The 19,527-nt window shown below is 41.7% G+C and overlaps 1 protein-coding gene across 15 annotated transcripts in view; it reads left to right on the top strand.

The window, feature by feature from the left end:
- The window catches only part of Raskol (Ras GTPase-activating protein raskol), a 255,691-nt gene that overhangs the window by 188,117 nt on the left and 48,047 nt on the right, over positions 1 to 19,527 (top strand). For 2 of the 15 annotated variants that reach the window (XM_072023087.1, XM_072023081.1), the window contains exon 1: positions 2,262 to 4,490. The exons of the other annotated variants lie outside the window; for them this stretch is intronic. In XM_072023087.1, the coding sequence (XP_071879188.1) occupies positions 3,650 to 4,490 (841 nt within the window). In that variant the 5' untranslated portion in view covers positions 2,262 to 3,649. Of the gene's footprint in view, positions 1 to 2,261; positions 4,491 to 19,527 lie in introns of those variants that run through there. 15 annotated transcript variants of the gene reach the window in all.

Here is a 19,527-nt window from a genome sequence, read left to right as displayed (position 1 = left end):
TATCTTTTTTCGCTCACAGGATGGAAATCGTCGTGATAGTAAATCGACGGCGTTTGCTCCAGTTTCGAAAGAGTTCCTGCAGAGCAGGAAACGATTATCGATTGCGATCTTAGGTCCGTTCTGAGTCAGCGATGCTTTGAACGTTGGTAATGGACATGAAAAATTGCTTCGAATATCATCGATGATAACATTTCAATTTCACATTCACTATTGGATCGTGAGTAACCTCTACAACGATTTCGATCGAGACAATTTTGATTTGTATTCTTTATTTTACGTGATCAAGTCGCCGCCAGTCGCATTTGTCGCGTACGATATAAAAATCAAATTAAAATTACATCGATTCAGAATAACACCGTGTTATATCTATTGGACGACGTTCTTCTAAAAAATTATTCGATCTCAAACCAATATCTAAAGACAGAGGAAAAATCGTATATTCCCAAGTCAATGTAAATACGTGGAAATAAGAAGATAAACGTTTTCCGTGAAAAGTAAAATCATTTTTGCTTATTTCAAACGAACGCTACATACATATCTAACAATTTTACATCATTTTAAATTCCTCTATAACTCGTCGAAGCTATTAATTCGCTGGAAATCACTAACGCAAGTCTATCAGGATAAAATCATTCGCGTAGACAGTCTTCTATTTTCAGAAAGATACTTCCTGTTATTTTCAAAAAATACCTACTACGATACAGTCGATAGGATGATACTTTTTCGATACACCGAAGTACTTAATCGTGCTTATCAGCTAGAACGATCAAAGAACGATATAGCGCCGTTTAAATAAACCAAGAGCGAGAAAGTGATCAAAGGTGAAATTCAATGTATAATTTTATTTAATTTCACGTGAATTTCATTGGATTTTAAGCGTAAATATTGGAAATTTTTGGAAGTAACCGTTCGTTTAGAGGTGTAGAAAAGAAAGTACGCGCTGGACGAGCCTTCGAACAGTAGTGACCATTGAACAGCAATTGACACACGGTATCAACGGTTGGAACGTGACGCGAATTTCATTCTTATAAATCGCAAACGGAATTAGATTCTTGTATTATACGACGGTACGAAGAAAGGTACCGACTCAACCTCTCCTAAGTAGAAGCTCGATCGAGTGTAATGGGCTCGAATAAGAATGAAATCAAGTTCGTTGTAACTTGAGAATCTGAATCCATTTAGCGGCTACGTGTTATTTCGTTGAATGAACATCGATTTGAACGTCTGCAATCGCCAAATGTGAAATTGGAAACACAAAAAGAATGAATTTTCGTTTTGTAGACTATAAGTCTGTAGATTTATATCTATCTACATATGTATATACCATACGTACCAAAGTATTTGTCATTTTGGTTTTTTATTTTCGCAGTATCGTCAAATTTTTCTTTGGTAAAATTTTGGTCTTAAATTAATCGTATTACCTTAAAGCTGATCATAAAACGTAAAACGATAAAGAAGAGAATTTCTTCTATTCGAAACGATTTAATACTTTGCGTGTATGTACACACCGATATGTATGCGCGGTTAATTAATCTTTCTGTCATGTTCCACATCTACGTTTTAATAACAACAAAATATTTTAAAGAATTTCAAGATTTAATTAATCGCATTAATCAATTTGTGTCGGCATACAGTTTAACGTTTCATAATGAATTGCCATTAACGCGAGCATACAACCGATGTAACAGATAATTGCACGCGAAACGTACGATATACGTACGATATACGAGTATTTCTCGATGGAATCGACTCTACTCCGATTGTACATAAAAATATTCGTGATATCGGTGAAAGGTTAATTATAAAAGTCTGCCCTCCCTCGCTAGATCTCGCGCGGTCACTTTCATTCCGCCATCGAGCGGCCCAGCATTCGGTTATCTTATCTACCGTACCTTTTAAAATTCTCACATCTCTAATTAGTACCGCGAAAGAATCTCGCTAATCGTATACCCGAAGATTCTTTTCATATTGGCTATGCCAAACGGCTGAAAAGAATTGGTACAATTCATTTATACAATATCGTAAATAACATCGTAATTAACACCAGAATTTAATATATATATATATATAAAGAAAGAATGCCGCGAATGCCATTCTGGACACGGTTGATCCTATCCCATGCCTATCCTTACGCTCGAGCCTACGAGCACGACGCGCGGCGCGGCGCGGCGCGGTGCGGCAACGAGTTGTCTCTAGCGTTTGCTCGGTATGGCCGCCAGAGGCGCTGCATGTTACGTTCGGTTTCGCTAGAAGCTCGAACAGATAGTCGTGAAGCCGTCTGCCGTGTGGACGATCGTGCGACGTTGCTCCGCTCGCGTTCATCCGTTTCGTTCGTCGTAAACCGTTGTCGATTTTGTGTGTCGCTCGGAAAACGGTGGTTGATGCGCCTGTCCTTGAGAAGAGAAACGAGAGACGCCGTCGTACTCATCTCGACGGTTGGCGCGCATTCCTCGAACGCGATGACGGCCACGCCGGACCACGAGCGAACCCGATCTCGAAGTCGTGACTCAGATCCTTTTACTTTTCTTCGTATATACCTCGTGCCCGGTCGACCACTTCAAGTCCTTTCTATCTAGGCAATCGCGTTCGACATTCCCGTGCACAGAACAAAACACAGTTCTCATCTGGGATCTGTTCTTTTATCGCGCGATTCATTTTGAAACGCATGGTGAGTCTCTCGGTGGTCGTACATATACGTGTCAACCGATGGTATTCCGTGTATTCTCGGAACCGTTTCGCCTGTCTCTGACAATGTACGTCTTATACATCGCGTTGTGCGAACTGTCGTGACGTGCTGGCCGTACATGGGATACTCGTGTACCGTTGTCGATTATCGTCGATCGAGAGAAAACGAGTGCGCGGAGGAAACGCTACACCGGTGATTAAAAGGTGCCAACAGGCAAGCGTGTCGTAAATATCTGTCCGTAATCTTCAAATTTGTGAATCGACCGTGTAATGATCGGTTGTATGTCGGAGATTCCACGAACCGGGCGCCGAAGGACAAGAGTCACCGGCGACGATAGTCGAGCGAAAACATTGGTCGATAGTAAAAACACTGTTCACAGTTCAACGCTTGGCATTATCTCTGACCGTGTACGCAACGAGGGTGACCGCTGTATTTGTTTTTCTCGATACACGTGCTCCTGCGAGCGGCGCGATACGTCGCTCCATCTATATTTAGTGGCATCGTTGGGAGCGAGAAATTCGTGAGCCCTCGACCGCAGTACGCGTTTTCTCGGTCCTTCGAAATCTCTCTCTCTCTCCCTCCCTCCCACCCTTACCACTCTCTCCCCTTCCACCCACTCGCTCTCTCCTTCTCTTTCTAACGAGTAGGGTGTGAAGACGGAAACATAAGGTGAATTTCAGTGAACTCCCTCGGACCAATGCCGCGATGGTGAGAAACGTATGGTGTATTCGCGTAAACTTTTCTCGCGGAACTGGTAGAATGGTGAACGTGTGACGTCTTTAACGATTCGATGCGACTTAAAGGCGCGCCCTAATTACGTAACTTCCGTTTCGAATCGATCGACGGATCTATTCGTACGACTAATACGAATGGATTTTATGGAACGGTCGTCGAGTTACGGTGAATCAAAGCGAAAGGAAGAAACCGTGAATCGTGACATGTGAACTAGTCACATCCGGAGACATGTTGAACGCAGAGAACATCGAGGGTTCGCCGAAACGAAGGTCGACCTTCTACGTATCTTTGGATACCGATGCCCGACAACCCTCGAAGATCCCAAAAACGATCACCACCGAGTCCGACAAGTTCGTCAGTAACACTTTTCCTATAAGTAACTCGAAAACGGTGCCAAACGTCATTTTAACGCGTACTTTGAGCAACAAGGATGATTCTTTGTCAAATTCGAAACGTACGGAGGAGTCATTCCCCGAGTCCAGAGGTAAAGTGCAGTCTTTGACGAAGATATTCGAGACGCCAAAGGGAGAGCAGGTGACAAATAGCTGCGAACAGAGAAAGAAAGTCGAAAGAACCAGGTCATTCAAAACCATCGAGAGGTTTCACAGTCGATTCACCGGTCGAAAGGATACGAACAGAAAGGACAGCCGTTTAAATAATACCATAGCGTGCTTCGAAGTGGAAGACGAGGACTCGAGGAAGAAACCGGACGCGGATAAGCGGACGAACTCGAAGAATCACGATTCGAAGTCGAACGGTGCTGGTAAAATTAGTACGGAGACGAGAAGCAAGCAGAATGGCAGTACGACGTTCACCAATTTGTTGATACGTAGAACGCACAGCACGAAGTTAGCCAGGAGTACGAGTACGTTGGTGAAGCCGACTGGCAGGCACGCGTCGGTAGACAATCCGTGTAGCGTCGTGACGCCAGCCAGGGCAGAGAATCACCGGTCGAACACCGAGAAATCGAAGGAAGACGAGGCGCCGGACGATTCTGTCGCGGATAACGACGAGGGTACCGAGTCGTCCGTGTTCGAGGACGCCGACGCGGACGCTGGGATACATTCAGGTAGGCGTGCGCGCGTTGTGTACTTTGTAATCACGATGGGGAGCGTGGCTCGACGTGACGCCGATGGAGAACGAAAATTTTTTTTTCCATCGCGAGATTCTATAGCATGGTTGTACTTTAGGTTCGACGAGAATGAACGATGACACAGTTAGGTTTGGGTTAGGTGCGTTTAATGCGCCCGCTTCGTAACATTTGCTTACGGTTTGAGTTCTTCGAAAGTTGCGTTTCAACGATCGAAACACGCTCGGATACGCTTCGAACATACGTTTGAATTTATTTCGATCGTTTCACGCGCCGTACGAAGAAAAATCGCGCGGAACGGTCGAGCGAAATCGACCAAAGAATCGTTAGATACTCGTCCGAATTTACTGGCCGAGCGTGTAACCAGCGTTAATTATTTGCCTTCGGAAGCGAATGAGAACGAATCTATGCCGAATTTACGGCGAACGTTGCTAAAAAAGAAAAATGTACTCTTTACAAATATCTTAATTAATTTGAGTATCGATCTGTTTGCCATTCGGTCGAGCGACCGAGTTGTAGAATTTGAGGAAATTTTGATTGCTAGTTTCTTTTGAAAGTAAAGTTGTTTTTTGTTGTTGAACTTACGATCAGCTTTTTTTAAAAGAGGGATACATATTTACCGCGATACGCCTGACACACGTGAAATATAGCAAAGTATTTTATCCAGTTTCTATAATTTGTATACAAGGATCAGCGATATTTCTCTGAAATATGGATATAACAAATTTTCCAGAAAAATAATTACGAATATACGTAATTTAAGCTATTGGAAATCCTTGGCGTTTCTGGAATCGGTCACAATTTGTGTGCCTCGTCGAATTCGCTGATCCCAGAGTCGACGAAAAGCTTTGCACGACTATCTAAATGTTGTATATAGATTCGAAAGAGTATGTTGGACGAAATCGTGGTTGAGCGTCGTGGAACAAAAGGGCTACAGGGTACGAGGGATGCTCTCGTAAATCAAGTTGAGGAAGCGATTGAAATTCGCGATTCCAGCGACGAATTCGCGAGTCCCGTTAGTTGGCCAGAAATTGCTCGGTGAGCGAACGCGAGCTTTTTTATTTCGCGTTCGCCCGCCGAGAGGATTACCTTAATTAAGGGCGAACGATCACGAACCGCGATCCAAGCCCTGTCGCTTATTTTCTCGAAGAAAATCACGTCGTTTTAATTACGTAGTTACTACGCCAGTGCTTTACCATCTCTATTTTCAGTCGATGAAGCGTAGCTATAGTAGTATCTGTAACTAGTAGGTAAAATAGCTGTAAAATATTTCGCGTACATCGAAGCAACGTCGAATTTGAATGGAAGTTGCATCCGACTGTAGCTTAAATTTGCTTAGATTCGTTTTACGTAGATTCGGTTTAAGTGGCGGTTTCAAAGGGTTCGTATTTGCCGGGAACTTACGATACGAATACGCAAGACCTACTTATGCGGTAGCCTGTTTCAGCCACCTGCCTTTCAAGCCAGGTCAAAAGAGCCAGAGAGTTATTCGGGTAGTTGGTAGGTTGGCCGAAGGAGTAAGGTTGGCACGATTCTGCTTCTCTGTGTTAGATTCCCTCACGACGACCTTCCAAATTGAACTCGTTGCTCGTCTCTTCGATGATAGGTGACAAGTCGAATAGCGAGACTAGGAAGCATCCGAATATTTGCTCGTGTCTATTCTTTTAATATATCAAACAGCGAAAACAATTAAAATTATCGTGATAATACGATATCTGGATACTATATAGAATTGCAACGTTAAATTTTTTCAGACTTTCTTACGATTTACCATAAATGAATGCTTTATGCATAAACATTTTTTTTACGAAATAAAAAGTATAGAGGTTACAACGATATGGAATGTATGAGTATATCTATCGAATATTCTGTCTAAAACAGGTTTTATCTTATGATAAAAGAGAGAATACACGGAGCGCGAAGCAAGGAAATCAATAAGACAAGACTGTAAGGAAAATCGGTGATATCTTAGATGTATATCTATCCGAATACTCGCAACAAACATCAGCATGAATCAGTATTTACAATTTATGATGCGATAGCCCGATATCTGATTCGATGTGATAACTGGTTAATCGGAAATACGTTTTACACGCATTCTTTGTTAGGTACGTGCCTTAAAACGCGTCAATAAGAAGCAAAAGCGATTCAACGTAGTAAAAACTGTTATTTAAATCTCGGCGTGCAACGAACTTTACTCAAAATGAAATCTCAATATCATTACTTTTACGAACGAGATATAATCATATTTTGGACGATCGAAATTTCAGATTAAAGTAACTGGAAATAAAAACTCGGTGATTATCATTGAAAAATATACTAGTGTTTGAAAGATTCGAGGCTGCATGATAAAATTAAACTTTCTATGGAAACAATTATGTATAAATATCTGGACTGAAAAAAAATTCAGAATTTCAAGAACTTTGGAAAAGAAGACGATTAAAATCTTTCTTTCGTATACGGTTTATCTTCGTAACAAAATGTTTGACAAGCTAACGTTGTATTTTCTCTCTCGGCAAACGCTTTCCACGTATCTCCGATAGTCGGAGTAGATATCTCTGTACGTAAAAACATCCGCGAAACATGTACATACTCGAACTGTACATATTTGCATTCGAACAAATTCCTTTGTACCATGTTCTAACGTAATTCTATGCATCGCAAGAACTCGATCGTTAGGCACAGGACAAATACGGATTTTCTGTAAAAAGCGACATAAGGTCGCCACTCGATATCGTTCGATACTGTTTTTTCGGGCCATATTGCGCCAGTATCGCGACAGATAAGTTATGCTCGATTGTAATAGAGTCGTTTATCTGTCCTGATTCTCGTCACCTCTCTCTCTCCCTCTCCCTCTCCCTTTCTTTCTCTCGATCTCCTTTGTAACCCGTCGTCGTGCGAATTCGATTTTTCACGCTTCGTTTTCACGTTTCCATGAAACGCGGAACCCCCTCCGGCACCCGGAACTGCACTCTGCAAACGAGTGTTTAATGGATCGACCTCGATGTCTCGCATTCTCTCTCATTTCGTATCTTGCTCCCCTTTCACTGTGAAAAATCGCGATGACATCACGGTTCGTAGCTTCATCACGAGCCACGGCATTACAAAAATCGTTGCTTTTTCCGTTCTGATTTCTATTCGGCCTTTTATCCTTCCCTCGTCCACGATTTTTTTTTCTTGGCTTTCTCCTGCATTTTTTTTTCTTTTTTTTTTTTTTTTTCAATTTCTGACTGATCGTCCACGAACAATGACGATGTCGAGGATGGATCACGATGAACGAGAATAGGTCCACGTCATTGGTGTGCTCGTCGCGGTGATTCGACGTACGTACCTATACGTGCTGTTTGAAAGAGGATATAAGTACCGTTCGTATGAATATTTCAGGGACCTCGACGTCGTTCGTGTTTCACCTTTTATTCCGAGGTTTAATTATTCCTCGTTGCAGAAAGGATCGGTGGATTTCTAGGGAACGTTGAGCACGACATAAGCGAGGTTATTTTACGATAGAGAATGTATTAGGTTCTATAAATTTGAATTGTTCGTGCAATTAATAGTTTACGCACGTAACGAAAGTCTTAACGTTAATTCGATCGAAGACTTTGAGTTGCTTGAATTAGCTCGAGGAATCTGTTTCATAAGTTCGAATAGTGCGATAGAGAGTAATCGTAAAATTGATCAGTATCGATTATCGTGTATGTACCTGTACGTATGTATTATTTTCTTCTTTCGTTGAAATATATTCCTCTATTAATAATACGATACTAATAAAGAATTAACAATGATATATATATATAGTCAAATTTTTATTAAACATACGTCGAATGATTTTATAACGTTTGAACGAGTCATTCACAGTGGTTAAAAAACTACCTACGTATCTTTCAATTTGTATCGAGTTACACGTTCACACGCATCTAAATACGCTCGTTCTCGTAAAACGAAATAGCTGAGAAGGAAAAGTACTAACGGAATCAAGCGAGTAACGAGGCTACGGGAGTGCGTTTACTACCGAAAGCTACTAAACCCAATTCAACGGAATAGGATGGCATTCGGTGCGATCAGACCTACTACGGTGATAACGAGCTGCGCGACATTATAGCGGCAATAACGCGAAATGACATCAGAATCCCGTTTCTTTGTTAGTAATTGTGCTCTAATCGCGAATGCTCGATGCAGAGTGGACGGAACGTATGCACTCGAGAGAGTAAGTGAAACGAATTTCAGGCCGAGCGGTCGAATCTAGGTCTCGTTATGAAATGATTTCGAAACGGCCGTGCTTGTTACTTAATTGTGGCCGATCGTGCTTAACGCGCTCCAAGTTACACACCACAATGTTTGAAAATAAAGCGGGAATGTGAGTCACCGCGCATGATTTTCACCAATGCTGAATGTTCACCGCGGATTCGATTCGATTCGATTCGTTTCGTTTCGTTTCGTTTCGTCGGTAGCTTGTCGCGAAATATCGACCGTTGTTTCTCGTATTTTGCAATCGATTCTATATACGAAAGAAACGATGTGGTGGAGTAGCTTCGATGATTATCATAATAAAGGAAGCGAAGACTTTCTATTTGTCGATGAGTAGCCAATAAATATATGGACTTGTATATTATTTTTTATAATTTTTGTATAATTGGGAGACCCAGAATAGAAAATTCGTATCGTACAATAGCAAAGCAATTTCCAGCGCGTCTGGTAAATCATACGCGTTCGTGTGTCGCAACTTGCACTCTCCATTTGCGTTTTTACCCATTAGTAAGGAAACTGTACAGTCATTGGGAACGAAGCAAAACGATTCCCTGAAAGCAACCCTATCTAAAAAGCCAAGATTTCCAGTTACCACTCGATAGGATTTGTTTATCGTTTCCATGATAATGTTATTCGCAAACGTAACCATGATAGCGCGACATCCTTCGTACTCCTACAGATGGAATGGATCGAATCCGCGAGCAGGAAATCGTGTCCTTCCGCGAATGGTCGAACGTGAGAATACGCCGGAAGTCCATTCCCAGCGAATTTCACAGCATACCTCGATTCGATGCTTAAAACGGAGAGCCAGAAGGCTGGGCCACGCTTTCTCACGATCAGTTTTTCAACAGAAATTAGATCCTACGTCGATCGTTAAATTCGAATGGAAACTGGACAGAAAACAAACAACGCCGTACGTTTCGACGTTTAATCGTCTTGCTGATTGTTACGCGTTGCGTATGTCCGACCAGATGCGTGCCTTTCCTCGCCTGTTTTCATTTCCTCCTCTTCGCCATCTATTCGGAATTACAGTTTCCAATTTGTTTTGAAATTTTTTTAGCGTCTTTTTCGCGAAGATTTCTAAGATTATGGAAGTTTCTCCTTAGATCGTTTGTTTTAGATTGTCGCTGGATATTGGTGTTAAAATTACTGTTAAAACAAAATACATGTATTTATAAGGCTATCACGTGTCTATAAATTATGGTTAGAAATAATTAGAAAATACGTTGGAGTGAAATTTCACTCGCTAATACAGATCGTCTCTGATATCGCGGTGAGCTATAGCTTTTGAACGAAAAAGACGAAAACTCTAGTTTGATAAGTAAAAGAGAAAGTCATTTGAAATTTCAACGAAAAAAATCTAATTAATCTAATTATAAAATACAAACACGAACAAAGCGACCAGACTGAGAAAGTGTTATGAAATTTGAAAAGTCCAGTATGCAAAACAACGTGTAATCTCGTTCGTTTTATTCTCGTATTAATAAATAATCGTACATTATTAGGAATTTCTCGAGAGAGTCGTGCGTTTTCTCGCGTAAAATTGTTTGTTCTGCAACAACGCGGAGCTGCACGCTAGCAAGCGCAATTGCAATTACGAAGTGAACGGACTTGTTTCATTTTGCCGGGACACATTATGCGTGAGAACGTACAGCAGCGACGTTCGGCAAACGATATTTAAAGCGGTTCTAAGTGGAAGAGCCCGTTTATTTTCGCCTTTTCCATCGTTTTTCTCTGCTGGCTTTCACCGTGTAAAACGCGTTTCTTCGCTGTAGCGTGATCTTATCGGTCACAAGGGAAGATCCCTAACTCGGAAAATCAGAAAATTACGAAACTTCAGGAATATCTAGACCATACGTAGGTACGTATAACGCGATCTTTCCCCGATAGCCAAATTCGATCCAAGCGACTAAAATTAATCCCTGAAAATACGGCAGTGTTTCGATTTTATGCCGTAACTCGCAAACTTTAAGAGACGGAGAAAAAGTTTTCAGCCACAAGTTACTTTTTTCGATTAGGACTGTCATTTGGTAAAAGATTCGTCGATTGTTTATACAGTTAAAAAAAAAGCAATAGACACGGATATTAATAATTGTCTGAAAATTTGTCTTCTATCTCTCAGCGATTACAAGCTACGGCATAAAATTGAAAAATAGCCGAGTTTTTAGGGATCAATTTTATCGCCTTGGTTTGAATCTAACCAGCGGAAAAAGATCGCGTTATACGTATCTATGTATGCTGTACACATCCTGGATGTTTCATAACTTTCGGAATCTCCGGATCTTGCCTCGTCAGTCAGCAGGAATGTTTTATATAGATTTTTCTCTCGATCCTCTTTTTCTAGAAACAGCTATTTTTATGGCCACTTTTTATGCATCGTAACGACGCGGCGACCCAGTTTCGATATTTACGTTTCATCTCTGCCATGAAATTTCTTTCTTATCGCGTTTTCTACCAATGTTCGGAGGTTACCGCATCTCCAAGTTAGAGGAAAAGTAAACGCGACTCGCTAATATCCAGTCGTAGAACGAGGAAAGTAGGTGTGCCCTACTAGAAAGGAACTGTAGGAGGAAAAGTTTTGCGTGCTTACGGTTTACGTATGATGTAGCAGCGATTACACCATGACGACGAGCGGTTTATCAAAATCGTTAGCCACGATTTTATGGAGAAAGGTAAAACAAACGATTCGCGAGGAATCGAAAGTTAACAAAATACAAAAGATAGACGCGTGATACGTTTTTAAGAATACATAGTCCCGTACTTTACATTTGAAATGATCGATCGAGCGGAGAGCTGAAGGAGCGTACAAAAGCTTCTTGAATTCGTTCAGAGAACAAGGCGTGGCTTTATGAGGCGTAAAGGCGTTGGAACGTTTATAAGAAAAGGCACTAATACTTAATTTATTTTTTTCCATTGTATTTTCATGGCATTGTTGAAAGACCAGGCATGCATAAAGTATACCGGCATCAGGAATTTCATAAAAGAGCGTTTGCACCAAGCAGGAAGAAAATGAAGGGGAAAACCACTATCTCGTATTTCGGTACGATCGTTAATTAAACCTTAATTGGGCAGCGTTAATTAGCTATTTAAAAGCAATGTAATATAAAAAATGTATTTATAACGGAGCATAAATATGGTTTTGTCGTAAATCATATTACTTGTATCAGCTAAATAATGGAACAATATTTTCTGTTGCAAGTTATATCGGTGAGCTAGGCAGAATAATTCTTTTTCAACGTAATAACTATATAATAACCGTAATTAAAGCATCTCGTTAAAATAAATTAGATTTTTGCACCAGTACAAGTTTATTCGTATAGCTCCGTTTTATTAACGTCAAACTTATGTCAAATAACATAGAAGAGCATAGAAAAAAGTCGACTTCTAAATTAAATATTCTAATATTTATCATGTTCTAATTTATTAAATAATTTCTTTCGTCGACAAATATTTCGCTTGCAATATAGTTTAAGTGATGCAATATGCGATGACACGTACATACAGTCGCGTAGGAGTGTAAGTTAACGTTCTGGCTAAAAGTTTGATGTATTTTACATATGTGGTAAAAATACGACTCAAATCTGTGATATACCTGCAACAGTGAATGTCTTCGATTCAAACAACGCTGCGATTCTCAACAATGGGACGAATAAAAGACGTTCAAATTCGAGCTCTTCAAAGTAGTTTGCCCACTTATTTCTGTTTTCCAAATTAATGTACCAAATAATACGAATTAAGTTTCGAAATTCCGTGTTTCCATCGTCACGACCTGTTGCATGGAACGTGCATCTGCCTTTGCGAAAACAAAACACGATTTCTTCGTTGTAACGCATCATCGTCACGAAGAAGGAAGAAGAAGAAGAGGGAAAACGGCGGTAACCTTGCTTGAACGTGACTTTGGCGGATTTTTTTCAAAGACGAACCTTTCGGCGAAGGGTCCAGGTCCTAAATACACAAACGTACGAACGCACGGTCCGAATTTTCTCGCGCCTCTATGGATGCATAAATCATGTAGGTAGGAATCGTGCTTCGAAACGAATAGGCAAGATCGGTGGATCGGTGAGCTCGTGGTAGTTTTTTTTAATTTTTCCGTTGATCTCGTCACGTAGACACGCGAATTATATAGCACGGTGGAGATATCGATGATGGCGAGTCGCGATTAACCCCTGTAGTAATACGCTCTTCTTGCAATGCTTATGATTAACATATGTACCTAACACAACCCGAATGAACCCATTTGCACGCTCGATGGATACAACGGGAGGTCGGGTTCGATTACGCCCACGTATCGTGAAACTTCCTCGATTTTATCGAGTCGAGCTGCCGGAAGTGACATCAGACGTCGAATCGCGAGCAGAGCAGTCGGAAAAGTGACGCTACACGTGGCCTCCTGCAGTCAGCAGTCGTTAAGTCTGACCACCGTCGAGGACGGGATCAATTGAGTCGGCAATTTGCCGTCGCGAGGTTACGCGGAATTGAGCGCGGACTTGCGCGTATGCATCTCTGCGAGAATCTGCATATCCGCTTAATCGCAAAGAAGATTTGACGATGTGCGAGAAAAATTGTAACAACCTGTACTTTGATTTCAATTTCACGATATATCTTTCTTCCTGTTACATACACACTTTCGTGAAATACTTGTTCGGGTCTTTTTCAGAGATTAAATTTTATACGGAAGAGTTGCCGAGTGCACACGAGTTGGTTCAATATTCAATCGTATAGCAGCCAGATGCTTAGACTTCAAACAGTTCTCCGAAACGTTTTATCGGCGCGCGTACACAGATCGTTGGTCCTTGATCGAAATGACTCAGAGACAAAAGCTCTTGATCGCGTGTCGTGGCCGACGTAGTAGTAGAAAGTACGACGCGTTGATCGATCACAACCGCGAAATTAATTGCGTTATTACGTTATCACATTGTACGCCAGACCGGACGTCGATGATCGACGCGAATAATTAATCGCAAGTTCGTTGCTCTTTGCCAACGTAACGGGCTTCCATCAGAATGCGACTCGCGACATTTTCCTTTTCTAAGGACACGTTTTATCATACTAAACGAGTTTCTCTTTTCGCGAGCTGAACGCGATCGAAATACCGGCGGCAGAGATTCCTGGAATCGCCGTCACGGTTTTGCTAAAATAGCAAGCACCCGTCGTCGAGTCACGCCGACTCGTCATTCTCCGATCCTCGATTCTATCAACAATTACTTTTATACTCTTAATTCGTCGAAATAACTTTCCATTCCCATTAACAACTAACGACGCGACAATGCCTTTTAACGCTCCAAAAGAACCTGCTTTAAAAGCTGGCTCGGGATTAACTTAACTTAACCGAAGGTGTCCACGGCGTTAGATCTAAATTCGATAAATTGGAGAGATATTCGCTATAATGGCAGCTTAATCCCGAGAGCACCGGTCGCTGCCCACAACCTTTTTCCTTTCATTACGGTTTGTGATAAGGATCATCCTTTATCGTCATCGGATGGTGAATATGTACGTACATTGGCAACGTAGATCGTTTATCGAGCCCGTACGCGTATACCAGCCACCAGATAGCTATTTAAATCTGCTTTTGGTAACAACGAATGGCATAAAGCGGCCCCTTAATCCACAGAAATGTGCCCTTTGTGCCAAGTACGGGGCCCCACCCCGGCCGCCTGGTGATCCCTTTAAAAGCTAGTTTATGATACATATTGGCTATCCCGTGACACCCCTCGAGAGGATCCTGTGGCCTGCATCCAAGTTGCATGCCCTTTTTTCCCCCTATACTTTTGTCGATCGCTTGTTTACCTACGTGGAAACACTATCGCCGTATCCCTGTCGGTTCACGCACCCTTTTGCCGCTCGTATCACGCTCGCAAAGTTTATGCAACCGAAGTACCAAAGCCTTCTTCGCTCGGATTCAGCTCGATAGACGCGTTGATGTTTGTCGCTCGATACATATATCGTACATGGTTAGAAAATTATCGGCCGTCCAGTTATTATTACTCGACTGACTGAGAGAGCAAACTACGCGAGACAGAACACATCGCGAGACACCCTGTTTTATTCGAACAATCGATCGCCCGGAGTCCGTTGCGCAACGAGTCCCCGGCCCCGTTACACGCAAACTTTTCGCATCGAGTCGATCGAGTTCTTTAAACGTGACGTTTGCCGATGTTTCGCAGCCTAAAGGATCGAGGCTCGTTCGACGAGTTTACTCACGCCACTCTCGTGGTCTTCCGGCCAAATCGTCGCGAGTCCGAGTCCGAGTCGTTCCAATTCGTCGTCGCCAACTTCTTCTTCTCCTTCGGAGTACGAGGATGAGTCACGTTTACTACGAGTCTCGTGAACTCTGTTGCCTCGTCATCCTCCTCCAGGGGATTAACGAGCCTGTCCGTTCGTTTTTCTTCGAGCAAACCGGAAACCGATCTCCCGTTGTTTCGACTGCGGAAAGTTGGTCTAGGTGTAGACGCTACTCGCCGGGGCTAACTGTGTGCGATACGGATCCTGGATTTTGGAGAGCAAAGCGCTCGAGGGATTAGCAGGTTAAATGCGATTTTCGTGTTCCTTGTATAGGGCTTTACACGAAGATTTTCCTGGTAGAGGTCTTCGAACGACGGAGGTAGAAAGAGATGGGTGAAGATAGAGGTAATCGAATTGGTGCGTTGATACAGTGTTTTACGAGTTTCCTTTTTTAACTCTTCCTTATTTCGAAATGCTTCTATCGACCGATATTTCCTCGTCTCGCTAAGAGTAGTTGAGATTATCTGCCATATTTTAACCAAACGAATAAATCAGTGGGCAAAACGTAACTAAAATAATAAAAAATAATAATACAATTACAAAAATAATACAACAAAGAAGGATAAAACGCGAAGAAGAAGGGAACAAAGGCGAATAGCAAGTATCAAAGTTGATAAACTTTCTTCTATCTTTAACACGGCGAATGATGCACGCTCGTGATATAGAATTGGCTCTATGCAGTCGCGCTGCATCAGAACTGGGACATCCGGTCGAAGCGTGGCAAAAGCCACGCGTGAACGTTACGAGTCCGATGAATAATGCAAATACGCTCCGGCTAGATTATCGTTTCCCCCTTGTGCGTAAAACGCTGAAAACCGTGGCCTCGGGAAAGTGGATCGACGCGTGGCCCAGAAAATTATAATCACTTCGGAACCTACTCCCGCCTATCCGTGCTAATCGCACAAATGAATTAACGACGAATCGGCCTACAGTCTATGGAGACCGATCGAAGGAGACAATTGTCACCGGAAATGAACGACAGTTGGAAAAATCGACGAAATCACGCGAGAAAGTAGTCCGATGGACGTCTGTGTGTTTGATCGACAATTTCTTTTTTACGAATGCGTTATTTAATTCTTGAATTTGAAACGCGACTCTGATCCCTGATATAGATGATACGTAATTATCTCCGTCAGATGATATCGTGTACCATTTGCGAGATATTTAATCGAACTTTTATAGCGATAGCAAACGATTGGCTTTTTCTCTGCTAATTTCGCACGGTTCTCGATCTTATTCTACGCTGTGTAAAGTTCGATCGGTTTTTCCCCTTCGATGTCCTCTGTCTCTGAGATAACGTAAAAAATGTTACAAGTACTTTATATAATTAATCATATTTGGTGCATTAATCGTTCGCAGAGCGAACCTTCCTGATACGAGTTTCGAAACATGCGGACAAAGAAGCGGATAAACGTGTACCTCGTGATACAGCATGGTGGAAAAATCTCGTTGCATTACGGTTATCTAGCAGTGAGTCATCGATCGTTAATCGCAGCTATGGGTAGTAGAGGTATGGGTGTATGGTGATAGTATAAAGTATCCTAGGTATATACGTACTTTATCGAGAAACGTTTAATTCCGGGCTTCGTAGCATATCGAACGACGCATACGATGAAATAAGAGTCGCAATATCAAGTAATAAAATTAACGAAATTTTTCCATAAATGCGACTGCTATTAGCAGGAACATGGTACCTGTGTGCGATATTGAAAACGAACGAATGCTTACAGCGAGAGAACAAGTTTCTGTAAAACTCTTTTACATATTTGTCGATCCATCTTCGCTCGAACGAACACCGATAACGTACAATTTCTTTTACGAGTTGAACTATACGGAGCTTTCTTCTTGTCCCGTCGAAGCAGCGGTATCTCGAGGAAATTTTTGCCAAACAATGAAAACAATCCTCTCGTTTCCGCCTGGCTGTTCGGAGGCCTTGTCGCTCGAACAACGGTTGTCGAAAGTTTCCCAGCAATTTCCGAGCATTTGGTACTCGGTCGGTATTGCGTTATCGAAACACCTTGTGAAACAGATATCTGGAAACGACCGTCGTCTCGTATCCATTATCGATAACGAAAAATGGCGATAAAATGCGCGTGTGGCGATGAAATTCCTAGGAAACAACTTTGTCCGATTTTTTGCGAAAATAGAAAGCGCGGGAGTGGTTCGGATGATTCTCGCACGAAGAACTCGACGATAAAGAAGAAAAGTGGCACAAGTAACGAGATCGGTAATTTCTTACGTTATAACAAAGACGTTTTACGCGAGGACGAACGTTAAAAGATGGTTGGAAACGTTAAAACACGTTACTCTATAGTAAGAACATCTTTTTTTCAATTGCGTTTATTCGCCAGAAAAAACGTATTGTAAAATTTTGCTATAGTTGCGAGTCAGATATAACGAGGTCAGGAGTTAAATCACCGACCGATGTCTTAGATCGAGATTCATAGATAACGTGTTATAATATCGTACGAGATACCTTGACATTGTAATAAAAATTTCTTCGTACAACGCTGGTCGAGATTTCAGCTCCTTACGTGTCCATATTTTTATTTATCGCAACACCCGAGACACGATTGCTTTGTACGTACTCGCGTTTGTACCATTTTTCCACCGAACCTCTGAAATAGAACACTCACTTAGGTGTATGTCGCTGGTGGAAATAAACGAAGCAGACGTTGACTCATACATACTGAAACGAGTCTGAAAAAGATCCCCTTCTCCACGAAATACATAATTAAAGCCGAGTGGCTGGAGTGGGCGCCGAGAGGAAGAGGAGGGTGTCCCCTGAATCAGCTGGTGAATAAGGGCCAGGATTTCGGGGCTTTGCGTTAGTCATAGTTATTACGGATCTGGAGCTCGATCCTCCGCAGTGCTGGGCGTGAATCTATCGCCAGAGACGGGATATTCGATTGTTTGATCTTAAGATGACATACGATGATCCGAAATAACGTTCGTGGGATTTATTTCGTAAGGGTGTTACTTGCAATTAACAAGAAAGCTAGTGATCTGTTGGGAGTGACCGAAGATCGAAATTTGCTTTCCTTAGTCTTTCCATCGCTGATATTTTCAATGTACAATCGACGATTTCGAAAAACGTACATCTGATATTATAATTATTATGCTTCTTAGTCCGAGTATATTTGTTATTCGTCGTAATTGCATTTGAGTCTAAAAGTAAAAAGAGCATCGAGACGCACGTTAGATTACTCCCTGGACCCTAATATAAAACACATTGGACCGTGAAATTTTATGCCCCGTAAGATTTCTACTTTGAAATAGAGGCTAATCGATCGTAAAGGGAGGAGATTAAGCTTGAAGTATACCTTTTTACACCCCCACCCCCACGAAGAAATATAAGTCGATCAGTGTTATCGAAACGATCCTTAGGCGAAATGGAAGTACGCGAATTCGTACCGCGTCTTTCGATTTTCTGTTATTTCTCTGGTTTCGATTTGTTGTCGCTACGGAAAAGCGAAAGTAAATTTGCGTTTCTCGATCAAACACGAAGAAACGTCGCGTCCCGTCGTAAGTGAAAGTAGAGATAAGAAGAAATTCTCTCGTAACGAAAAGATAACGTTAGCGAAGTGTAAATACTTTCGCTTGATTTTAATGTATAATTTTTTATCTTTATTCTTATTATAACGCTGTATAACACAGTCGATATTTTCAACTTTTTTTCTGAGTAAAAAAGCCTTTTAGGAATTAGTATAGAGGTAACTAATTCCTCACTCGAGAGATGTTTCAAACTCTTTGTCAAAGTGTATATAATATTAATAGTAATAATTTGCGAAACAGGAGTTTATTCCCTACGGAAATTCGAAAAAAGCAACTGGAATTGAAACAGAGTCGTGCACGCAGTCGCGAGAATTCACGACATTTCCATGCTTCTCGTATCAAGCTAGCTCTCTGTCTTTCCTTAATTACTTCATTATGCGAGGTTATTACCCTTCGGTGCCAACGACCTATGACTGTGTTAAATCTAATAACAACGCCGCCAAATGTACCTTCTGTATTACTGTTTTAGGTGAGTGGAAAACATATGGCGTTGAATTTTCGAATTTCGAAAAATCTGACTTGGTCTCGTGAAAGAGGTATCATATATATATATATTATCCAGATATACGTACATTTTTATTTCTATGCTATTGTCTGCACACGCGACAGCGTGGGCATTGCTATTGTTATTGTTTTCTTAATTGATAATTATTAAAACGATAGGTTAATGATTAATTGCGATCGCTTCGCTGAAGCGCGATAGAAACGCGCGTACGAAAAATTTTGCACGGTTTTTACGCGTAAATGATTTCGGTGTAATCGAGTCAGTGGATCAGGTGAGCTGTGGTTTGCGGTGGTGGGGTATTTGTATAACTGCTTATATCGACGGAGTGCTTCTCCCGCTACTCCGATGAACGTTCGGAACGAGTTCAAAGATCCCATTCCACCGACAGACCTATGACGCTTGTCAGTAAAATGGAATTTTAAATATGCT

The sequence above is a fragment of the Bombus fervidus genome, chromosome 3, assembly GCF_041682495.2.
Source record: "Bombus fervidus isolate BK054 chromosome 3, iyBomFerv1, whole genome shotgun sequence".
NCBI lineage: Eukaryota > Metazoa > Arthropoda > Insecta > Hymenoptera > Apidae > Bombus > Bombus fervidus.
Note: the sequence above shows the minus strand (reverse complement) of the source record. Positions and strands in the feature narration are given on the sequence as shown.